Here is a 25,840-nt window from a genome sequence, read left to right as displayed (position 1 = left end):
CTCAACAAGCCCATTGCATTGTGGATGATAGGGTGTGGTGAACTTGTAGTTCACACCACACTCTTTCCACATGGCAGTCAGATATCCTGACATGAAGTTTGTACCTCTGTCAGAAACGACCTCCTTAGGGAAACCCACTCTGGAGAACACTCCAACTAGGGCTCTTGCCACTACAGGGGCTGTAGTGGTCCTAAGGGGAATAGCCTCAGGATACCTGGTGGCATGGTCCACCACCACCAGTATAAACTTGTGTCCTGATGCTGTCTGGGGTTCCATTGGACCAACAATGTCAATCCCCACTCTTTCAAAGGGAACCCCCACCACAGGTAGTGGTATGAGGGGGGCCTTTGTTGTGCCACCTGACTTACCACTGGCTTGGCAAGTGACACATGAGCGACAAAACTCCTTGGTATTCTCATTCATATGGGGCCAGTGAAAGTGTGAGACAAGCCTGTCCCAAGTCTTTGTCTGACCTAAATGACCTGCAAGGGGAATCTCATGGGCCAAGGTGAGAAGGAAACCTCTCAGAGACAAGGGGATGACCAGCCTCCTGGTTGCACCAGGCTTGGGGTCTCTTGACTCAGAGTACAGGAGTCCATCTTCCCAGTATACCCTGTGGGCACCTGTGGCATTCCCTGCAGCCTCAGCAGCAGCCTGCTGTCTGAGGGGTTCAAGGGAAGGGCAGCTCAACTGTTCCTTCCCCAGGTCTGCTCTGGAGGGTCCCCCTGAGCCCAGAAACTCAACTTGATCAAGTTCAAGCTCTTTAGGCTCAGTTTCCCTCAGCTCTTCTAGATCAGCCTCCTCAGAGACTTGATCCTCAACCTGGGGCAAGGGGGAAGGCAAAGCCTTACCCTTACTGCTCTTCTTCTTGGAAGGTGTCTGGTCCATAATTTCAGGATCCAGCACCTGTTCAGTGGGGCATCTTCTGGCCTGTGACCTAGTCACAGCAAGCACATGTGCTGGCAAGCCTAACATCTCCATGTGAGTCCTCTGCTCCACTTCTGACCATTGTGATGACTCCAAATCATTGCCCAACAAACAATCAACTGGGAGGTCTGAACTGACTACAACTTTCTTTTGTCCCTTCACTCCACCCCAGGAGAAAGCTACAATTGCCACACTATGACTAGTAGTGACATTGCTGGCATTGGTCACCAGGAAATCAGTACCTGGCATGATCTGTCCAGGGTCCACAAAGTTAGGTGTCACCATGGTGACACTGGCACAAGTGTCCCTATAGGCCTGAGCCATCTTGCCATTAATCAAAGGTGTCTGCCTGTATTTGCCCAAAGTATTGGGACTTATTTCAGGGGACATATCCATATCCCCTGTACAGACAAGGACACCCTGAGTGAGTGTGCCAACTAAGTTGTCAGACCCCTCAGTACCCAAGGTTAACCCAACTAATGCCTTGGGAGTGACACTACCACTACTGACTGTACTAGGGGGTGCAGTTGCTTTAGGAGCTGTAGTGGCAGGAGTTTGTCCTCCTCTTTTGGTGCACTCACTAAACCAGTGAGATTTACTTTTGCAGTACTGGCACCACCTTTTTGACTGGCCTTCTTGAGTCTTCTTCTTCTGGGAAGCCTGACCCCCACCCTCTTTGGTTTGTTGGGGACCTGGTGAAGACTTCTGGTCATTTTGCTCATTCTTAACATTACCCTTCTGGTCTGCTTTCTTCTGACCACCCTGGTTCTGGTTCTGGTTCTGCTTGATCCTTGTCCTGACCCATTTGTCTGCCTTCTTTCCCAATTCTTGGGGAGAGGTCAGATCTGAATCAACAAGGTGCTGGTGCAGCAACTGGTTCTGACAATTGTTCAAAATTTGTTCTCTCATCATTAGATTATACAATCCTGTGTAATCTGTAACCTTGCTACCCAGCAACCAGCCCTCCAAAGCCTTAGTGGCACAATCCACAAAATCAGACCAGTCCTGAGACTGAGTTTTCTGGGTGTCTCTGAACAGCAACCTGTACTGCTCAGTGGTTAAACCAAACCCATCAACCAGTGTATTCTTCAGGACCTGGTAATTGTTAGCATCCTCCACTCTTGTAGTGAGGAGCTTATCTCTACCTTTACCATCAAAGGAGAGCCACAGTATAGCTGCCCACTGACTCTGGGGAATGCCCTGCACAGTGCAGGCCCTCTCCAGAGCAGCCATCCATTTCTGGATATCATCTCCTTGCTTAAAGGGGGGCACTATTTTAGTCAGGTGTTTAGTATCTAAACCCTTCTCTCTATCTCTTGGGAGATTGCTGCCACCAGTGGGAGCTAGCCCACTCATCTGCTGCTCTCTTGCCAGGGCAAGCTTCTCTTTGGCCAGGGCAATTTCTTCCCTTTCAATCCTCAGTTCAGCTTGTCTCATCCTAGCCTCATGCTCCTTTCTCTGAGGGGAAGTAAATCTCCTCTGTGGAGGATTCCTTCTCCCCTGAGAAGAGTGCAGAGATCTATTGGAGTCCCTAGAAAGAGATCTATCTCTCCTAACTCCAAGGTTAGGCCCACTTCGGGTTAGTACTGGGGGGCCCCCAGATCCTAGCCCAAGTAAGTCTAAGTTGGTCCTAGTTAGCCTTCTGACTACCTCAAGACCCTTGTCTACCTCATCCCCAGAGAGTACCTCCTGATCCTCCTCCTCAACTGCTGAATCAGTGTTGTGGAGATCCGGATCCCTAGAGGTTCCCTCTAAGGCTGGCATGTTCTCATGTAACTGAGAAAGCTTTCTGGCATCATATGTCTCTAAGAGACCTATCAGAAAGGAAGTGGTGGGGTTAGACCCCTGCTTCAGTTTCCTGGAGACACAGATCTGTCTCATCTCATGGAAACTGAGAGCTGCATATCTTGAAGTGACCTGTGGAGGGTCAACACTGACCAGGGGAGTCTCAGTAGAGTCCTCCTGAGTCGACATGCTTTTCTAGTGAGGTGTAAGTGGTGCACTTACCTACACTATATGTTTGCCTACTGATCCCTTGCTAGAGTTGTAGTTTAGGGTGTGCTAGGCCCTAGGAGCTACAACAGCTGGTTCAGTAGAACTCAGAGTATTCTAAGCTAAGTTATATGTACCTTTAGTACTTATGTGATCTTTCACAAGATATTCTTAGGATATGTGTGGTAAAACAACAGCAAGCTCAAATCCCAACCGCTGCTCACCAATGTGAGAAGTTGGCCTGATGTGCAGTGCTCACTATTCTAGTGATCACTATATATCAGTCCAAACAACCCTTATTGATGATTGGTTGTAAGTCAACCTTATAGACCAGCTATCCTAGTAGCATGGATACGAGCAGTCTAAGGCTAAGACTCTAGAGGGCGTGTTAAGCCAGCTGTTTTACCATCACATTACCCCTTGAACACCCAGTGAAAGGACACCACACAAGTTGTTATGAAAATAAACAGTGTATTTATTTATAACAAGACTACCCTGGCTCTTTATGAGACAGGGAGCTAAGCACACAACAACACTCTTACGAAAATACTTTTAAGTTAGCACGTTACACAAATGCCCGAGGGGCACGAAAAACCATATACGCTAAAAGTGGAATGCGAATTACTAGCAGGTAAGTAACAGTTCTAATAGGCTTTGGAATCGCTAGGACTGGACTAGGGAATCGTTAGATTACTACTAGGAGGCCCAGGGGACTCGGGTGCAGAGTGTGCACTCTCACGCGGGATGCGGGACAAAGTCTATGGAAGCTAGAATTCACAAAGTTAGTGTTCACGGGCGAACCCGACCTGGTAGGGAGAAAACGACAGTGGATCCTGACCCTTGGATAGTGAGGCTATGCTGGGACACCGGAGTGCCGAAGTTACCTAGCCCAGGGGCTGCAGCTGCATAGGTCTGAAAAGACGTCGGGGATCTCGTTGCCGGACCAGGAGCCTGGAAGGAAGAAGTTGCTGGCAGGCGACCAGTGAAGAAAAGTTCGATGGATCCAAGCCTGGATCAAGGAAGAAGAAAACCTGAAAGCAGAGGGGACCAAGTTCTTGAATCACTAGCCAGTGATTAAGTGGGCACCAGGATGGCACCGGGCGAAGTCACCGCAGTCAGGTGAGTGGGCGCTGCTGGGCTCTGCAGTCTCTCGGACCAGGAGGCGTTGTCGGCGACCAGGATGGAGGTGCGAGCTGTCCCACGAAGGATGAAGTCGTTGGCGTCGAAGTTACCCAGGATTGGGCAACAAGCCTTGGCTAATTCAAGCCCACGCGGTGGACTCAAAATGGCGTCTTGAGTGGACCAGGAGGGTCCGGGGTGCTCCTCTTCTGGAAGGGAGCAAGGGCCAGTCTGGAGCAACCAGACCAGCAGCAGAAATGTCGTCGGGCGTCGTCAGGAAGGCCACAAGCCAACGGGCTAGTAGCCAAACAACGCGGTGAGCAGCGGAAAGCAGAAGGGCCCCACGCAGATCGTGGAGATGCTGGGGGGCTGCACTTCGGAGCTGGAGCTGCTCAGAGTCGGGGCTTCTCGGACCCCAAAGCACTCACCAGTAGATTACTCGGCGGGCTTGCTGGAAAGAAGTCGTGCAGTCTTGCAGATGGCCGGTCCCTTGCGGTCTCGTCGCACCCACGGTTCTCAGCTGGGCTGTAGAGGTGGGTAGAGGTCAGAGGTGCCAGGGAAGCCGGTTCTCGTCGAGCTGGGCAGTCGGATTCCGGAGGAAGGACTTACAGCAGACCGCAGTGTTCTTAGATGGTGCCTGCGGATGCAGGGTGACTACTCCTTAGTCACAAGGGAGAAATCTTAGGAAGAAGTCTTGAGTTCCTTTCGCAGAAAGTAGTTTCAGGATTCAAAGATGATCTGATTTGGAAGGGGGCCAGTCTCTACCTTTATCCTGTAAAAAGGGGGCTGGCACGCGACTAAGTCCTGCCCTATGGGTGGGACTAGGAGGGGGGTGGTTACACCCACTTCCTTGGCGGGCTTTTCCCCAGCACAGGGTCTGGAGTGACCCTGGAACTGGTTCCAGCCAGCCTATGCACAGTGAGCACCGGGGTGCCACGTGCAGTCACCTTCCTCTAAAGCCCTGCCTACCTACAATACACAAAACCCTGTCTGGGACGGTGCTGGCACCGCCCCTGGCAGGAAACCCTTTGTCCTTATCTCCTGCTCTGGGAGGACTCCCAGCAGCAGGAGGGCAGACTTGTGTCTCGGTGGCAGCATCCATTTTGTGGATGCTAAGGCTCTGTCTGACTTTTAACCGGGTTATAGGTTACATGCATGTCGTGTCCCTCTAGAAGGGTGGAATGCTAACCCCGTCGCCAGAATTGGCGAGGGGTTAGTATTCCAATTCGTATGACACCTTACTCGACATGTTTTGATAAAGCGATACCAGAGTTGGCACATAACCGCGAGGATTATAATGCACTTAAGAGTATATGGTATGCGATATCATGGAAACGGCTAAGGGATGGATCCCGAAAGCCGCAGACAGGCTCAGCTCATGCTAGAGCACCATCTCACACGATTCCAAGCACTCTGCCTTCAGGATTGTTAAGGCCTGCTATAGGAGTGACTGATAGGAGATCTGTGTGTCCATTTTTAGGGTTAGATATAGGTATACTATATCTACAGCAAAGGGTGAGTACACCACCTTGCCCCAGCTGTCGTGCAGCCAGTTGTGTCAGTTTTAGTTAGTCAATCCAGGGGTGGCATAATACATGCTTCAGCCCCTGGGAGACTTCTGGGTGCACCTCAGCCCTGGGTACAGGGACTTGGAGAGGGCCCAGTGCCAATTCAGTACCTGAGTACAATTTGGATAGAGAGAACAGCTAGGCTGTGGGTCTGATTAGCAGGCCCACAGCCAGGGAAAGTCGTAAACCAGTGCAGCAAAAAGCAAAAATCTGGGTGATCATAGGATTGCAGACCCTACTCTCCTACACTCTTCCAGGACAACAATGTGCGATCATCCGGACCCAACACTAGGCGGCGATCTAATGCTAAGATATGAATGTTAGCAGCCCTACATGCCAAGAACAGATGCATACTGGTAAGTAGCATATTCAGTCCGTTCTCGAGGCCGTCAAGTCTCCTCCTCTTCCCCTTCCCAGCCCCCTGCCAACGCAGCAAAGCAGCCCTAGATCCGCCATTCAGGATCATGTGGCACCAGTGGGGTGCCGGCTTACCCATTTCCTACGAGATTGGGAATTGATAACATTGGATCTTTGGGTTCTCAATCTCGTGGGGAATGGGTATGCTCTTCCCTTTCGGGAGTTTCCCCCAAATTCCCCTCCTTACCAGGGTTTTTGTTCGGAGGACCACCTGCTTCTCCTGCAGGAAGAAGTCCTGGCACTGTTCAGAAAGGGTGTGATAGAGGTGGTTCCGGAGCAGGAGAGGGGTCAGGGATGCTACTCCCGGTATTTCTGATCCCCAAGAAGGATGGCAGGCTTCGGCCAATCCTGGATCTCAGGATCTTGAACCTTTACCTGAAACAGGAAAAGTTCAAGATGCTCACTCTTGCACAGGTTCTTCAAGCGCTGCTGGAAGAAGACTGGATGGTGTCGATCGACTTGCAGGATGCGTATTTTCATATTCCCATCTTGAAGTCGCACAGAAAGTATCTCCGTTTTACGGTTTGGTCGCAACACTACCAGTTTGCGGTCCTTCCGTTTGGTCTTACTACTGCGCCTCGAGTCTTCACCAAGGTGGTGGCAGCACATCTCAGGAGGTCGGGGATTCCTGTATTCCTGTATCTGGACGACTGGCTGATCAAAGCGGAGTCGCCAGAGAAGGTGTCCATCATCTGCAAGAGACAACTCATTTGTTGCACAGGTTGGGTTTTTCGATAAATGTACCCAAGTCTCCCCTGGTGCCCTCCCAGCGCATCCTGTTCATAGGTGCGGTACTGGACACAACTGTATGTCGTGCATTCCCTCCTCCACAAAGGATTTGCAACATACATCAAATGATTCCTTTATTCTACAATGGAGCGGTTATTCCAGTCCTGAAGGTCCTTCGTCTGCTCGGTCTGATGGCTTCATGCATTCTGTTGGTCAACCATGCACGCTGGCACATGAGGGCACTCCAGTGGTGCCTCCGCAGGCAGTGCTATCAGCACAACGGAGATCTCAGGGAGACAGTGAGGATCTCCAGAGAAACTGCAGCGGATCTGTATTGGTGGAGCGTGGAAGGCAATCTGTCTCAAGGAAAGCCTTTTAAACTTCCTCCATCGGTGGCCACGGTAAAAACGGATGCATCCACTCTAGGGTGGGGTGCTCATCTGGGGGACCTGGAGGTCAAGGGTCTTTGGTCTCCAGAGGAAAGGTTGCTTCATATCAACCTTCTAGAGTTGCGGGCGATACGTCTGGCGCTCAAGGCCTTCCTCCCTTTCCTTCGTGGTCAGTCGGTTCAGGTCCTGACTGACAACACGACCGCGATGTGGTACATCAACAAGCAGGGAGGAGTGGGGTCGCGGTGTCTCTGCAGAGAGGCTCTGCTTCTCTGGTCCTGGGTTCAGGACCATCAGATTTGTCTGATGGCAAATCTGGCCGGAGTTCAGAACGTTCGTGCAGACAGTCTCCGTCTGCAGTTGTCTGCCGACCACGAGTGGAGGCCTCATCCAGAGGTAGTTCGTCACGTCTTTCGGACGTGGGGAACTCCTCAGGTGGACCTGTTCGCCACTCAAGAGAATGCTCACTGCCCGTTATTCTGCAGTCTCCAGTATCCGATGCAAGGAGCCTTGGGGGACGCGTTTCAGTTGTTGGAGCTCGCAACTCCTTTACGCGTTTCCTCCCATACCTTTGATTCCTTGGGTTCTGAGGAAAATTCGCCAAGACCGGGCCCAAGTTATATTGATCGCCCCGGATTGGCCAAGAAGGGTGTGGTACTCAGACCTTTTCCACCTCTCCTCTCACCCGCCGCTCTGTCTCCCTCGCAGGGCAGATCTCCTCTCCTAGATGGAGGGGCAAGTTCTACACCCCCACCTCCAGACCTTACACCTTCATGCCTGGAGATTGAACAGGGCAACCTGAGTTCTTTTTCTCTCCCGCCTGACGTGGTGGACGTCATCTTGTCAGCCAGGCGTGACTCCACTAAGTCCATCTATTCTTATAGGTGGTCAAAATTTGTCACTTGGTGTGGGGAGAAATCTATAGACCCTTTGAGAGCCCATTTGTCTAATGTTCTCCAGTTTGCCCTTTCTCTGGCGCAACAGGGGCTTGCTGTTGCCACAGTGAAGGGCTATTTTTCAGCGCTGTCTGCATTTCTCTGCTTGCCTGACCAGCCATCTCTTTTTAAATCTCCTGTAGTTTTAAGGTTTTTGAAGGGCCTCACGAATAAGTTCCCTCCTACTCCTTTTATTGTGCCTCAGTGGGACTTAAATCTTGTTTTGACCTTTTTGATGGGTGCTCCCTTTGAGCCTCTTCACAAATGTCCTATGAGGCTTTTGACTTTTAAGATTGCGATAACCTCGGCAAGGAGGGTAAGTGAGCTTCAAGCTCTTAGTTCCAAGCCCCCTTTCTTGTCCATTCATGCTGATCGAATGGTTCTAAGGACCAGGGCTGCTTTTCTGCCTAAGGTGGTGACTCCTTTCCATCTTGGTCAATCTGTTACCCTTCCTATCTTTTATCCTCCCCCACACCCTTCCAAGGAGGAGGAGAGATTACACCGTCTGGACCCCAAGAGGGCGGTTTCTTTTTACCTGGACAGAACTAAAGACTGTCGGTTGGATGACCAGCTATTCATTGGCTTTGCTGGCTGCAAGAGGTAGAGCGGTCCATAAAAGAACTTTATCAAGTTGGATCGTCCTCTGTATAATGATCTGCTACTCTTTGGCCGGTAAGGAACCTCCAGAGGGTATAAGGGCTCATTCTACTAGAGCTAAGTCGTCAACCTCTGCATTGGCTAGAGGTGTGCCTGTTGAGGATATTTGTAGAGCGGCAACCTGGTCTTCCCTCCACACTTTCGCGAAGCATTACTGCTTGGATACCGAGGTGAGGAGGGACGGCCACTTTGCGTGTTCTGTCCTTGTAGGAAGGTAGATCCCTGACTATGGTTGCCCCCAACTTTTTTCCTGGTGTTTTGCTGGTTTTCTGACTTAGTTGACCTGGGGCCCTGCTATTCAGGACCCCAGGCCTACTGCTCTCTCTGTAAAATGGATTCCATGTACCTTAGGTACATATCTAAATTGGATACTGAGTCACCTTATTAGCCCCTGTACAGTGTACCTTAGGTACCCAGGGCATAGGTGTACCCAGGGCCTACCAGGGGCTGCAGCATGTATTATGCCACCCCTGGCTGGCCATCCAAATCTGACACAACTGGCTGCTTGACACGAAAACGAAACTGAAACTTAAGGACTCGAGCGTCCCTAAAATGGCGGCCGGCCAACAGAAAGCTACTGCACCCGCCGCCGCATCGGCTCCGTCGACCTCCGGTCCACAGAAGTCGAAGAAGTCTGTCGATTCCACAGGGTCAAAATCGGCGCCAGAGGAGGGATCCTCTAAGAAGGGTGGTCGGCACGGATCAACCGCTGCGACACCGTCTAAGCACGCCAAGGCCAGCGGCACGGCTCCGGTTCCGACTGGGACTCCGTCCGTCGGTCGCGTAGTGGAGTCGGAGGCGACACAAGCACACGGATCGACGGCTGGCACATCTGCGCATCGATCCAAGGACTCTGGGTCGGCGGCAACTGCATCGGCGTCCAAGACTCCGAAAGGCCACCATGACGTCGGATCAGAGGGGAAGGTCAAGACATCCTCGTCAGCGCCAAAAGCCACTGTAAGTGAAGTGTCCCCCATCGCCGCTTCGCTGCAGAGAATCAGGGACAAGGCCGCTGCTACGTCGGCTCCGTTACCGTCGCCTCAGACGCCGAAGGACACTCCGGCAAAGCCTAAGAGTAAGCTTCTCTTCCTTCTGCCGCCGAAAGAGGCTCCGAAGGCCTTTTCGACGAAATCGACGCCAAAGAAGTCGGATTCTTCTACGGCGGGGGTACCTTCAGGTCGAGAACTCGAATCAGAGGACGATTCTGAGCATTTCATCGACGCCAACACTGGCAAATTAACCCTATACAAAAGGAGGATTACTTCTGAGCCTCTGGACTCCTATGTCATCCCACTAAAGAAAAAAAGGGTTCCTCAGGACGCTTCTGACCTCATAGAACCTATCCAGCCTCCTCCAAGAAGAAGCCCTACTCCCTCACCAGAACACTCTGAGGGTGAGGGATATGATGAGGAGGACCAATACACCTTCCCCATCAATGAACCAGATGCACATCCAGATGCATATGATGACATTGGTGACCAAGGCACCCAAAGTGTGGGGCAAGATCCACAGCCTTTCAGTGCACGTGCATCCCCAACAGAGGATTCTGCAGGTTTTCATGCACTCATTGAGAGGGCAGCTGCTAATCATGATGTGGACATGCATGCTGACCCAGTAGAAGAGGACTTTCTCTTTGACACTTTTTCAGTCTCTGAAAGAACTGTGAAAACGCTGCCTATGCTCAAGGGAGTCCTCAAGCATGCAGCTGACATCTTTAAAGAACCTACCAGAGCGAGAGTGGTCAATCCACGTATCGAGAAAAAGTACAGACCAGCACCTGCAGACCCTGCATACATTCGGGGACAGTTGCCACTAGACTCTCTTGTGGTCGCAAATGCCAGGAAACGGGCCAACTCCCAGACAACGGGCGAAGCTCCTCCCCCAGACAAGGAGTCCAAAGTGCTAGAGGCAGGGGGCAAAAGAGTGGCGGCACAAGCTGCAAACTTTAGGCGTATTGCAAATACACAAGCACTCTTAGCACGTTACGATAGGGCGCATTACGACACCCTAGAGCAGATTGTACAACACCTGCCTCCAAAGTTTCAAGAAGGCACCAAACTGCTTATTGAGGAAGGCAAACTGATCTCCAATGCAGCCATCAAGTGTGCACTTGACGCCGCAGACACAGCAGCTAGGGCGATCAACACTAGCGTCATGCTGAGACGACAAGCTTGGCTCCGCATATCAGGGTTTAAACCTGATATTCAGACAACCATACTTAATCAGCCAGTCAATCCTGATCGACTGTTTGGTCCAGATGTTGACACCACCCTCGAAAAGATAAAGAAGGACACGGAAACTGCTAAATCTATGGGGGCCCTACAATCACAACAGTTTCGTGGCAATAATTTTCGCCGCTCAGGTGCACGTGGAGTCACCAGAGGACAAATGGGTCAACAATCGCAATTCTCAAGAGGTGGAGCACAATCCTCGTTCACAAAACAGAACAAGGGAGGTTACAGAAATAACAGCAACAGAGGTTGCGGCAGAGCAAACAACAACTCCCGCTCCTCTACCCCAAGCAAACAGTGACTCTCTGTCACTGCCCCCCGACCACTTAACACCCGTCGGGGGGAGACTGCAGCAGTTCCTGCCCGTCTGGAGAAACATCACCACAGACAGGTGGGTGCTACAACTTGTCCAGTACGGTTATTGTCTAGAGTTAAAGTCCACTCCACCCAACATTCCACCAAGGCAATGGCCTATGTCCGCAGAGCATTTGCACTTATTGCAGCAGGAAGTAGTGGCGATGCTGCAAAAAGGCGCAATCGAGCTCGTGCCGGTGGAGGAGGAGGGCACAGGGGTATATTCCCTGTACTTCCTTATTCCAAAGAAGGACGGATCTCTCAGACCCATTCTAGATCTACGTCCCCTCAACCTGTACATACTATCAGAACATTTCCATATGCTTACACTGCAACAGATTCTTCCCTTGTTAAACCAAGGGGACTTCTTAGCAACCTTAGATCTCAAGGATGCATATTTCCACATTCCACTGCACCCGTCCCACAGGAAATACCTCAGGTTCACTATTCAAGGCAAGCATTACCAGTTCAAGGTCCTACCCTTCGGAGTCACCACAGCCCCAAGGGTGTTTACCAAGTGTCTGGCGACAGTAGCAGCACACCTCAGGAGGCAGAACATCCATGTCTACCCCTACCTGGACGACTGGCTCGTTCAAGCCAAGTCGGAACGACAGTGCGCCGCGGTCATGTCGACCACCATTCACCTCCTTCACAATCTAGGTTTCTCGTTGAACTACCCAAAGTCGCATCTTCAGCCGGCACATGTCCGGCAGTTTCTAGGTGCGACGATCAATACCCTGACGGCCATGGCTCAACCAAACCAAGTCAGGATAGACAGCATGCAGTCTCTAATCCAGAAGTTCAGACCACAACACTCACTTCCAGCGAGAGTGTTCATGCAGTTGATAGGCATGATGGCCTCCTGCATCTTCATAGTCCCTCACGCACGGTTACATATGCGCCCGCTCCAGGAGTGCTTAGCAAATCAGTGGACACAGGCTCAGGGACAATTGACAGACCTAGTGTTGGTTACCAGTCGGGCATACGACTCTCTGCATTGGTGGACTCCACACAACCTTTGCAAGGGCCGACTGTTCCAGGAGCCAGTGCCACAGATTATCCTGACAACGGACGCATCTCTCCAGGGATGGGGAGCTCATCTGCTCACTTACACAGTGCAGGGACTATGGACGACGCAACAACAGAGGATGCACATCAATTATCTGGAACTGATGGCAATCTTCATGGCGATCAAGTCCTTCATTGTACATCTGTGCAACAAGGTAGTGTTAGTCCGGACGGACAACATGACCGCGATGTACTACATTCAAAAGCAGGGAGGCACCCACTCGCCACAGCTGTCTCATCTGGCTCAGAGCATGTGGAAGTGGGCCATTCAGAGGAACATTTTCCTCATGGCGGAACACCTCCCGGGAAAGGACAATCAGATGGCGGATCTGCTCAGCAGGTACAGCCATCAAATGCACGAGTGGGAGATACACCCATCTGTCCTCCACCCGTACTTCCAGCAGTGGGGTCATCCGGAGATAGACCTGTTTGCCACAAAAGAAAACGCAAAATGCCAACACTTTGCCGCCAGGTTCCCTCACCCACAGTCGCAGGGGAATGCGATATGGATGAACTGGTCAGGCAGATTTGCGTACGCTTTTCCGCCAGCCCCTCTGATACCGCTGGTGGCAAGAAAGCTAAGGCAGCACGCGATGACTCTCATCCTAGTTGCTCCAACGTGGGCGCGCCAAGCATGGTACACCACGTTCCTCGAACTCTCGGTGGTGCCGCATCAAAGACTGCGCCTCACGCCCAGACTTTTGACGCAGAACCATGGAGAAATTCAGCATCCAGATCCGCAACAGCTCAACCTGGCGATCTGGCTCCTGAAGTCCTAGAGTTTGTGTAGGAAGGTTGATCCCTGACTATGGTTGCCCCCAACTTTTTGCCTGGTGTTTTGCTGGTTTTCTGACTTAGTTGACCTGAGGCCCTGCTGTTCAGGACCTCAGGCCCACTGCTCTCTCTGTAAAATGGATTCCATGTACCTTAGGTACATATCTAAATTGGATACTGAGTCACCTTATCAGTCCCTGTACAGTGTACCTTAGGTACCCAGGGCATAGGTGTACCCAGGGCCTACCAGGGGCTGCAGCATGTATTATGCCACCCCTGGCTGGCCATCCAAATCTGACACAACTGGCTGCTTGACAGCTGGGGCAAGGTGGTGTAATCACCCTTTGCTTTAGATATAGTATACCTATATCTAACCTTAAAATGGACACACAGATCTCCTATCAGTCACTCCTATGGCAGGCCTTAACAATCCTGAAGGCAGAGTGCTTGGAATCGTGTGAGATGGTGCTCTGGCATGAGCTGAGCCTGTCTGCGGCTTTCGGGATCCATCCCTTAGCCGTTTCCATGATATCGCATACCATATACTCTTAAGTGCATTATAATCCTCGCGGTTATATGCCAACTCTGGTATCGCTTTATCAAAACATGTCGAGTAAGGTGTCATACGAATTGGAATACTAACCCCTCGCCAATTCTGGCGACGGGGTTAGCATTCCACCCTTCTAGAGGGACACGACATGCATGTAACCTATAACCCGGTTAAAAGTCAGACAGAGCCTTAGCATCCACAAAATGGATGCTGCCACCGAGACACAAGTCTGCCCTCCTGCTGCTGGGAGTCCTCCCAGAGCAGGAGATAAGGACAAAGGGTTTCCTGCCAGGGGCGGTGCCAGCACCGTCCCAGACAGGGTTTTGTGTATTGTAGGTAGGCAGGGCTTTAGAGGAAGGTGACTGCCAGTGGCACCCCGGTGCTCACTGTGCATAGGCTGGCTGGAACCAGTTCCAGGGTCACTCCAGACCCTGTGCTGGGGAAAAGCCCGCCAAGGAAGTGGGTGTAACCACCCCCCTCCTAGTCCCACCCATAGGGCAGGACTTAGTCGCGTGCCAGCCCCTTTTTACAGGATAAAGGTAGGAACTGGCCCCCTTCCAAATCAGATCATCTTTGAATCCTGAAACTACTTTCCACGAAAGGAACTCAAGACTTCTTCCTAAGATTTCTCCCTTGTGACTAAGGAGTAGTCACCCTGCATCCGCAGGCACCATCTACAGAACACTGCGGTCTGCTGCAAGTCTCTCCTCCAGATCAAGACTGCCCAGCTCGACGAGAACCGGCTTCCCTGGCACCTCTGACCTCTACCTGCATCATCAGTCACGCTGAGATTCGTGGGTGTGACGAGACCTCGAGGGACCGGCCATCCTCAAGACTGCCCGACTTCTTTCCAGCAAGCCCGCCAAGTGAATTCCTGGTGAGTGCTTTGGGGTCCGAGAAGCCCCCACCCTGAGCAGCTCCAGCCCCGAAGAGCAGCCCCCCAGCATCTCCACGATCTGCGTGGGGCCCTTCTGCTTTTTACTGCTCACCGCGTTGTTTGGCTACTAGCCCGCTGGCTTGTGGCCTTCCTGACGACGCCCGACGACATTTCTGCTGCTGGTCTGGTTGCTCCAGACTGGCCCTTGCTTCCCTCCATTGGAGAAGTACCCTGGACCCTCCTGGTCCACCCAAGACGCCATTTTAGGTCCACCGCGTGGGCCTTGCATTTGCCAAGACTTGTTGCCCAATCCTGGGTCCAGCGACGTCGACAGCAAGAACCTTCGTGGGACAGCTCGCACCTCCATCCTGGTCGCCGACAACGCCTCCTGGTCCGAGAGACTGCAGAGCCCAGCAGCGCCCACTCACCTGACTGCGGTGACTTCGCCCGGTGCCATCCTGGTGCCCACTTAATCACTGGCTAGTGATTCAAGAACTTGGTCCCCTCTGCTTTCAGGTTTTCTTCTTCCTTGATCCAGGCTTGGATCCATCGAACTTTTCTTCACTGGTCGCCTGCCAGCAACTTCTTCCTTTCAGGCTCCTGGTCCGGCAACGAGATCCCCGACGTCTTTTCAGACCTATGCAGCTGCAGCCCCTGGGCTAGGTAACTTCGGCACTTCGGTGTCCCAGCATAGCCTCACTATCCTAGGGTCAGGATCCACTGTCGTTTTCTTCCTACCAGGTCGGGTTCGCCCGTGAACACTAACTTTGCCTTTACTAGCCTCCATAGACTTTGTCCCGCATCCCGCGTGAGAGTGCACACTCTGCACCCGAGTCCCCTGGGCCTCCTAGTAGTAATCTAACGATTCCCTAGTCCAGTCCTAGCGATTCCAAAGCCTATTAGAACTGTTACTTACCTGCTAGTAATTCGCATTCCACTTTTTAAGTATATGGTTTTTCGTGCCCCTCGGGCATTTGTGTATAACGTGCTAACTTAAGTATTTTCATAAGAGTTTTGTTGTGTGCCTAGCACCCTGTCCTCATAAAGAGTACAGGGTTGTTGTGATTCTAATAAATACACTGTTTATTTTCATAACACTTGTGTGGTGTCCTTTCACTGGGTGTTCAAGGGGTAATGTGATGGTAAAACAGCTGGCTTAACACGCCCTCTAGAGTCTTAGCCTTAGACGGCTCGTATCCATGCTACTAGGATAGCTGGTCTATAAGGTTGACTTACAACCAATCATCAATAAGGGTTGTTTGGACTGATATATAGTGATCACTAGAATAGTGAACACTGCACATCAGGCCAACTTCTCACAGTTTGGATACCTTAACCTACCTCCGGAATGCATGGACATCATCAAGGAGGCAAGGAAGCCAACTACCAGAGCATGCTATGCTGCGAAATGGAAGCGTTTTGTCATTTACTGTACAGCCAATGACATCAACCCGCTAGATGCATCTATCCCTGACATCATTTGCTAGCTGTTGCATCTTTACAAGTGCAATCTAGCGTACACTTCCATTCGGATACATCTATCCGCCATAGCGGCTTATCTTCAGAACAGGCAGCATCTCTCTGTCTTCAGAGTGCCTGCCATTAAAGCTTTCCTTGAAGGTCTGAAACGAGTCATTCCCCCAAGAACACCACCAGCTCCGGTGTGGAACCTCAATGTGGTCCTCACCAGACTGATGGGACCACCGTTTGAGCCACTGCACTCGTGTGAACTCCAGTTCCTAACGTGGAAAGTAGCTTTCCTAATAGCTATTACGTCACTGAGGCGTGTTAGTGAGCTACAAGCGCTCACAATCCAAGAGCCTTTCATTCAGATTCATCCAAATAGGGTAGTGCTACGCACTAACCCCAAATTCCTTCCGAAGGTGGTGTCACAGTTTCATCTCAACCAAACTATTGACTTGCCGGCATTCTTCCAAAACCCACAAACGGTAGCGGAAAGAATGCTCCATACCTTAGATGTACGGAGGGCGTTGATGTACTACATAGACAGGACACAACCCTTTAGAAAGACAAAACAACTTTTTGTTGCCTTCGCACCACAACACAAAGGCAACCCCATTTCCAAAGCAGGAATAGCCAGGTGGATTGTAAGTGCATCCAAATATGTTATCAAAAGGCCAAGCGCACTCTAACGATACCCCCAAGGGCGCACTCCACACGCAAATTGGGGGCATCCATGGCTTTCCTAGGGAACATTCCTTTAGAGGACATTTGCAGAGCAGCCACGTGGGTTACACCACATACCTTTACCAAACACTACTGTGTTGATGTACATTCCAAGCAGCAAGCTGCTGTAGGACAGGCTGTTCTCAAGACACTCTTTCAGGTTTCTGCAGCTGGCACGGGCAACCGCCGCTGATGGAGGGACTGCTATGTATTCTATGCTAAGATATGAATTTAGCAGCCCACATGCCTCGAACTGAATATGCTACTTACCAGTATGCATCTGTTCTTGGCATGTAGGGCTGCTAACATTCATATCGCCCACCCTCCTCCCCGGTGCCTGTTGCAGCTGCAGATATACTATTGTATTCAGTCATTAGCATGGACATCCTTTACACTTTTCACTCCATCTTCTGCCACAATGGCGAAAAACAATCTGGGGATGGAGCCGATGCCCATGCGCACTGTAGTCCAGGGGAGGAGCCACCTATCTCAGGATACTTCGAAGACTCTTCCAGGACAACAATGTGCGATCATCCGGACCCAACACTAGGCGGCGATCTAATGCTAAGATATGAATGTTAGCAGCCCTACATGCCAAGAACAGATGCATACTGGTAAGTAGCATATTCATTACAAAGTCTCAGGTCACGGGATCGCCACGCGGCCTTACCCACGACCTTACACCTCGATCCACGGCCCCGCCTTCCGGCCCGGCTACAGACACCTCCGCGGAGCCGCCATTACTGAAACCGAAACTGAAACCCTCGGTATCGATGAAAACAAAGATGGCCGACACGCCATCGAAACCGAAGACGTTTGCTCTACCATCGACGCCGTCGTCTTCGGGGGCCTCCAAACCGATGAAAGCTGTGGACCAGGCAAAGGTGCCGAAGGTGGTCAAGGAGCCAAGCTCGAAGACGGCCGTCGGGCCGGTGTCCTCCAAGGCGGACAAGCCGACCTCTAAGAAGGCTGTTGAGCCTACATCGGGACAGTCTGTCGCGACGACGACCAGGGGGCCCGTAGAAGCAAAGTCAGTGAAGGGCGCAGAGCCAAGGTCTGGGGTCGTTACTCCTAAAGGAAAACCTGTCGATCCGAAGCCGTCTGCATCGACGTCTGCGCCCGTGGAAAGTGATCGAAGCGCACCAGTCCAGGGTGCTCCTGCGCCTCGACCAGACAAACACAAGTCATCCACGCTCGGGTCTTCCCCTGGGGGCGGACCAAGGACATCAGTCGGGTCGACGAAACCGTCCGCTTCCTTTACGAAGCAGGTCTCGGACTCCCTCAAGCGCCTTAAGGACAAGGCTTTGGCATCGGAACCGAAGACTCCTTCCGCACCAAAGCCGGCGGACCCACCGAAACACACCTCGGCACCGATCCACTACACGTTACCGCCTTAAGTGGCGCCAAAGGCTTTTGCACCGCGGTCGGTGCCCAAGGACACTGTGTCGAAGTCGACTCACCCGGCTGGAACTTTGGGTCATCGACACCCGTTAGTTGAAGAACGGTCGGAGCATTTCATCGATGCCGACACCAGGAAACTCACGCTATACAAGAGGAAAATAACTTCACAGCCTTTGGAGTCATTTACAATTCCTCTAAAACAAAAGAAGCATGCACCAGAAACACCAGTTCTGGTTGAACAGATTATTCCTCAGCCTAGGAGGAGTGCAACACCTTCACCCACATACTCTGATGGGGATGAAGGGGAGCAGGATGAGGAGTACAATTTTCCTGCTCATACAGAGCCTGATGAGCAACAGGACTCATGGATGGACACAGGTGATCAAGGGGACCAGCAGACGGTCCAGGATCCTCAGGTTTATAACGTCAAGCCTTCTCCCACTGAAGATTCTGCGGCATTTAATGCCTTGATTGAAAGGGCAGCTACAAACAATAAAGTGGAAATGCATGCTGACCCCGTGGAGGTGGACTTCCTTTTTGACACTTTCTCTACTGCTGAAAAAACTGTCAAGACTCTCCCAATGTTGAAAGGGGTCCTTAAGCATGCAGCAGACATTTTCAAGGAACCCACGAGAGCGAGGGTTGTCAACCCACGCATTGAGAAGAAATACAGACCGGCACCTGGCGACCCGACCTACATAAGGGGCCAGTTGCCTTTGGACTCTTTGGTGGTCTCTAATGCCCGCAAGAGGGCAAACTCCCAAACCACGGGTGAAGCTCCTCCCCCAGACAAAGAGTCAAAAGTGCTGGAGGCATCTGGGAAGAGGGTAGCGGCTCAGGCGGCCAACATATGGCGCATCTCAAACACGCAGGCTCTGTTGGCCAGATACGATAGGGCACACTATGACACCCTAGAGCAGCTGTTACAACACCTCCCAGACCAGTTTAAAGAGGGAGCTGAAATGCTTATCCAGGAGGGGAAGCTCATCTCCAACGCTGCTATAAAGTGTGCGCTGGATGTTGCGGACACAGCAGCGAGAGCTATCAACACTAGTGTGATGTTGAGGCGTCAGGCATGGCTCCGCCTCTCGGGATTCAAGCCAGAGATACAGACTACTATCCTCAACCAGCCCGTTAATCCAGACAGGTTATTTGGTCCAGAGGTGGACACCACCCTGGAGAAGATCAAAAAGGATACCGAGACTGCCAAGTCCATGGGGGCTCTCCAGTCACAACAATTTAGAGGGAACACTTTTCGTCGCTCAGGCAATCGAGGTGTTAACAGGGGGCACATGTCGCAGCAGACGCCATTCAATAAAAGTGGTGCGCAATCCTCCTACAGCAAGCAGGGCAGAGGTGGATACAGAGGAAACAGTGCCAAGGGTAGAGGCAGAGGCAACAACAGTTCCCGTTTCTCTGCCGCCAACAAACCGTGACTCCTTGTCACTGCCCCCCGACCATCCAACACCTGTCGGGGTGAGACTCCAACAGTTCCTGCCCGTCTGGAAGTCCATCACCACAGACAGGTGGGTCAGGAAACTTATCCAGTTTGGCTATTGTTTGGAGCTGACATCCACCCCACCAAACATACCCCCAAAACACCGTCCTATGTCAGCAGAGCACTTGCACTTATTGCAGCATGAGGTTCTGGTGATGCTGCAAAAAGGCGCAATAGAGCTCGTGCCAGTGGAGGAAGAAGGCACAGGGGTTTATTCCCTGTACTTCTTAATCCCAAAAAAGGATGGCTCACTCAGACCGATTCTAGACCTACGCCCCTTGAACCAGTACATTCTTTCAGAACACTTCCACATGTTGACACTGCAGCAGGTTCTTCCCTTGTTACAACGGGGAGACTTCCTCGCAACCGTGGACCTCAAGGATGCTTACTTTCACATACCACTCCACCCATCCCACAGAAAGTACCTCCGGTTCACCATCCAAAACCGGCATTACCAGTTCAAAGTACTCCCCTTCGGAGTGACCACTGCTCCCAGAGTGTTCACAAAATGTCTGGCGACAGTGGCGGCCCACCTCCGGAGACAGAGTATACATGTCTACCCTTATCTGGACGACTGGCTCGTTCAGGCAAAGTCAGCCCAGCAGTGTGCCGCAGATATGTCCCACACCATTCACCTCCTTCACAGTCTAGGCTTTTCACTGAACTACCCGAAGTCGCACCTTCAGCCGGTCCATGTGCGGCAATATTTGGGCGCGACTATCAATACTCTGGCTGCCACAGCTCAGCCAAACCCAGTGAGGATCGACAACATCCAGTCGCTGATCCAAAAGTTCAGACCGCAACACTCACTCCCAGCGAGAGTGTTCATGCAGTTGATAGGCATGATGGCCTCCTGCATCTTCATAGTCCCGCACGCAAGGCTCCATATGCGTCCGCTCCAAGAATGCTTGGCGCATCAGTGGACTCAGGCTCAAGGACAGTTGAACGACCTAGTGTTGGTGACGGGTCGGGCATACAGCTCTCTGCATTGGTGGAATCCACACAACCTTTGCAAGGGCTGACCGTTCCAAGAGCCTGTGCCACATATTACACTGACGACGGACGCATCTCTCCAGGGATGGGGGGGCTCATGTGCTCCACTACACAGTGCAGGGACTATAGACAACGCAACAAAGGAAGATGCACATCAACTACTTAGAGCTGATGGCAATCTTCATGGCTCTCAAGTCCTTCAAAGTACATCTGTGCAACAAAGTCGTGTTGATCCGGACGGACAACATGACAGCCATGTACTACATTCAAAAGCAGGGAGGTACGCACTCTCCACAGTTGTCTTATCTGGCTCAGAGCATGTGGAAGTGGGCCATTCAGAGGAACATCTTCCTCATGGCGGAACACCTCCCGGGCACGGACAATCAGATGGCGGATCTGCTCAGCAGGTACAGCCACCAGATGCACGAGTGGGAGTTACATCCATCAGTACTCCGCCCGTACTTCCAGCAGTGGGGTCATCCAGAGATAGACCTGTTTGCCACGGAGGAAAACGCAAAATGCCAAAGCTTTGCCGCCAGGTTCCCTCACCCACTATCGCAGGGCGATGCGATATGGATGAACTGGTCAGGCAGATTTGCGTACGCTTTTCCCCCAGCGCCTCTCATTCCGCTGGTGGCAAGAAAGCTCAAGCAACACTCGCTGACGCTCATCCTCGTTGCTCCAACGTGGGCGCGACAACCGTGGTACACCACGTTCCTCGAACTCTCCGTGGTACCGTATCAAAGACTGCACCTCACACCCCGGCTCTTGACGCAGAACCGTGGCGACATTCAGCACCCGGATCCGCAGCAGCTCAATCTGGCGATCTGGCTCCTGAGGTCTTAGAGTTTGGCTACCTTGATTTGCCCCCTGAATGCATGGACATCATCCGGGAGGCAAGGAAGCCCACTACCAGAGCTTGCTATGCAGCAAAATGGAAGCGGTTTGTCATCTACTGTACCGAGCACGCTATCAACCCGCTCGATGCCTCCATTCCTAATATCATCTGCTATCTGTTGCATCTTTACAAATGCAATCTAGCATACGCTTCCATTAGGATACACTTATCCGCCATAGCGGCTTATCTCCAAAACAGGCAGCATCTCTCTGTCTTCAGGGTGCCTGCCATTAAAGCATTCCTGGAAGGGCTGAAGCGGGTCATCCCTCCCAGGACCCCGCCAGCTCCTGTGTGGAACCTCAATGTGGTGCTCACCAGATTGATGGGTCCCCCATTTGAACCTCTGCATTCATGTGAGCTTCAGTTCCTCACATGGAAAGTGGCTTTTCTCATTGCCTTAACATCTCTAAGACGTGTTAGTGAGCTACAGGCGCTCTCCATCCAAGAGCCATTTATACAAATTCATTCAAACAGAGTGGTGCTGCGCACTAACCCCAAATTTCTCCCTAAGGTGGTGTCGCAGTTTCATGTCAAACTATCGAACTGCCCGCATTCTTTACCAACCCAGAAACGGTGGCAGAAAGGATGCTCCATACGCTTGATGTCAAAAGAGCGCTTATGTACTACATTGACAGAACACAACCTTTTAGAAAGACACAGCAACTCTTTGTTGCCTTCGCAGCCCAGCACAAAGGCAACCCCATTTCCAAAGCAGGAATAGCCAGGTGGATCGTTAAATGTATTCAGATTTGCTATCAGAAGGCTAAGCGCACTTTAACGGTCCCCCCCCAGGGCACACTCCACACGCAAGTTGGGGGCCTCCATGGCATTCCTGGGTAACATTCCTTTGGAAGACATTTGTAGGGCAGCCACATGGTCTACACCGCATACATTTACCAAACATTACTGTGTAGTTGTGCATTCCAAACAGCAGGCAGCTGTAGGACAGGCTGTTCTTAAAACACTTTTTCAGACTTCTGCAGCTGGCACGGGCGGACCGCCGTTGATGGAGGGACTGCTATGTATTCTATGCTACAGATATGAATTTAGCAGCCCACATGCCTCGAACTGAATATGCTACTTACCAGTATGCATCTGTTCTTGGCATGTAGGGCTGCTAACATTCATATCTCCCGCCCTCCTCCCCGGCGCCCGTAGCGGCTGCAGACTTTTCTTACATTTTACCTCTAGCATGGCCATCGCTTACACTATTACACTCCATCTTTGCCACAATGGCTAAAAACAATCTGGGGATGGAGTTGATGCCCATGCGCACTGTAGTCCAGGGGAGGAGCCACCTATCTCGTGATACTTCGAAGACTCTTCCAGGACAACAATGTGCAATCATCCGGACCCAACACTAGGCGGCGATCTATGCTACAGATATGAAAGCAGCCCTACATGCCAAGAACAGATGCATACTGGTAAGTAGCATATTCATTCCACAGGTGGAAGTCTACAAAGCAATCCTAGTGCACAATCAACCAGAAAAAAAGGGAGATGCGTTTGTGATCCTAGCTCCTACTCCCCTACAAAATATTTGTATGCTAGCAACAGGGTCATCAGTGCACAGGTTCACAAACCAATACTGAGGACATTCATATGACCAAAGAAGCACAAATAGGACATAAGGTCGTACAACATTTCTTTGCAAATCAGCGCTCCTCTTCAACCCAACTACCACTGTAGTAAACTGCTTCTAAATCAATTTACAGCGTGTGGATTCAGAAAAGATTCAAGCTGCAATACATATAGTTTCTTGCTTGTCAGTGTAGTTTTGTAGCTTGAAGAGTGTCTGGATTCACAAGCAAACCGACCCTCATCCCCAAAAAGGAGAGGTAAAGGAAAAAAAATACGTCCTGGAGGACCAGATCCATGTCAGATTTCTAGCATATCCTCATTTAGATAAATGTAGTTACTTAAAAATCTGGTATGGATCCGGCCCTACAGGACAGAGATTGGAGAACCCTGGTCTAGATACAAGAGACAAAATCTCAGAAAAAAAGATTTGAGCCATATGAGCTGTATAATGTATACTGTAACATTAGATCGCCATCTGGTCTTGGGCTCGGATGCTTGCACTTTATTGTAGAAGTTTTGTAGTCACGAGATAGGTGACTCCTCCTTTGGTTAGTAGTGCGCATGAGCATCAACTCCATCTCCAGCACTGTGTTATCGAAATTTTCGACGCGCAATATATCCTCTTCAACGTTATTGTTTCGTTCGCGTGCCTTCGACGCGCTAACTTTTATTTCTCGACCCCGGTTGTCGACGCGTGCCGTTGGGCCTATTGACGCCTTTGGGGCATTCGGCTAATGGAAAGAACTCCATTTAAAAAATGCCCCCCCCGTGTGGAGCTAAATTTCCACAGTGATCACCAGTCTGCAATCTTTGCCTATCGCCAGTACACGATGAGAAGGATTGCCAAGCCTGTGATTCTTTTCGATTGTAAAAGACCATCCGTGATCGCCGTGCTAGACGACACGTCATGGCTCAACAAGCTGCACCGGTGCCAGACGACCTCTTTGAGAAGGCCCCGATGTTCCAGAGGCAGAGGATTCTGAGGAGCTTGAGATAGTCTCCGAAGAGGATGACTCTGATGACATCACGTCAGGGCAACGAGTGAGTATGAAAGCCCCTATTTCTGCCTCACCAGTAAAGCAGAAGGCTCTAGTCAATACTTCGCCTGCAGACCCTAGTCGAGACCAAAAGAAAAAACCTCAGAAGCCCCGCCTCCGGGCCTGGCTCCGAAGAAAAAATAAAAGCCTTCCGGCAGCTCTGGACCAAGCAAGCCGCACATCACTATCCTTAAACCACCTTCAGTGCTGAAATCTGGGATAAACCCCATTCCAGTCAGCCCCAAAAAGGCCTCGGTACCGGTACCGACCCCTTCGGCACCAAAAGACCATAAGGTTTCGGAACTGGACAGGAATCTGGAATCTTCGGCTCCGAACAAAACTTCCGACTCGACTCCGAAGGAAAGTTCTGACAACGCCACCTTCGAAGCCCACAGAACATAAAACTCCTAAGGCTACAGAAACCAAATTAAAGCCACGCTCTGAACCACAAAAATCGGCACCGAGAACAGATGACATGAATTAACTGTTTCGACCAGATCCTGTTGATCCAAGGCAAAGAACATTACAAGTGGACCCTAAAACAGGCCATATCACCATTGCAGCAAAAAGAGAAAATAGGATACCTCACACACACCCGAGGTGCCAGCTAAGAGAGACTTTGCAACATCACCCATAAGACACTCTTCTATTCTTCCTGCTAAACCTTTATCTCCTATAAACTCTATTATACAATCTCCTAGATTATCTCCATGCTCACCCTTATCCCCACAGGATGAGGCTGACTTAGGGGGTGGTGATGGACATGGCAATTATCCCTTAATGACCCTAATGAGAATAATACTACTCCACAAGATACATGGGATGATTATGACGATCCTGCAGATCCGCCAGACATCCCAGATCCAGATGCATACCCATCTAAGCCATCACCCCCAGACGGCAATATTGGTTTTAGCCAACTTAATAATAGGGCTGCTTAATACCATGACGTGTCACATTCACATCCCTTGCAGTAAGATTTTTTTATTGGACACTTTTGCTCAGTCTCATGAAATCATACACACTTTGCCCATGCTTAAAGGGGTAATTAAACATACACCCAACATAGTTAAAGACCCTGTCAGGGCCAGGATTCTCAATCCACGTATTGAGAAATATAGACCTGCCCTTAAAGATCCCATGTACAACAAGGCACAACTCCCATTATACTCCTTGGTAGTCTCCAATGCAAGAAGACGGGCTAATTCCCAAACTTCTGGTGATGCACCAACCCGTGATAAAGAATCTAAACTGCTGGATGCATCACGCAAACGTGTTGCTTCTTAAGCAGCTAATCATTGGCGAATAGCCAATGCACAGGCTCTACTCGCTAGATATGACTGGGCTCACCACGATGAGCTAGAAAACCTTATACAACTCTTACCTGACCAATACAAAGCCAAGGCCAATGATCTGGTCCAGGAGGGCAAGTTACTTACCAATGCCTCCATCAAGTGTGCCCTTGATGCGGCAGACACTGCAGCTAGATCTGTTGACACCAGTGTCTTACTCCGTAGACTGTTGATCAAGAACACCTCTTTGGGCCAGCTTGTAGACACAGCTCTAAAAAAAAAGAAAAAAGACACAAACTGCTAAATCTATGTGAGCATTACCGTTTCAGACTACACGGGGGTCCTTTTGTCGCACCTATAGGGGAG

At 51.0% G+C, this 25,840-nt stretch overlaps 2 protein-coding genes across 4 annotated transcripts in view; both read left to right on the top strand.

Annotated features, from left to right (window-relative positions):
* Positions 1-16,495, top strand: part of LOC144817944 (uncharacterized) — a 31,202-nt gene extending 14,707 nt beyond the window's left edge. The window contains exons 3-4 of the mRNA XM_078674913.1: positions 9,727-13,170; positions 15,910-16,495. Of these exons, the coding sequence (XP_078531039.1) occupies positions 9,727-11,265 (1,539 nt within the window). The 3' untranslated portion in view covers positions 11,266-13,170; positions 15,910-16,495. The remainder of the gene's footprint in view (positions 1-9,726; positions 13,171-15,909) is intronic.
* PRRC2C (proline rich coiled-coil 2C) overlaps positions 1-25,840 on the top strand; it is a 1,522,187-nt gene that overhangs the window by 308,622 nt on the left and 1,187,725 nt on the right. The gene's annotated exons all lie outside the window — the stretch shown is intronic.

Source organism: Lissotriton helveticus, chromosome 1_1 (assembly GCF_964261635.1).
Source record: "Lissotriton helveticus chromosome 1_1, aLisHel1.1, whole genome shotgun sequence".
NCBI classification, from domain to species: domain Eukaryota; kingdom Metazoa; phylum Chordata; class Amphibia; order Caudata; family Salamandridae; genus Lissotriton; species Lissotriton helveticus.
Note: the sequence above shows the minus strand (reverse complement) of the source record. Positions and strands in the feature narration are given on the sequence as shown.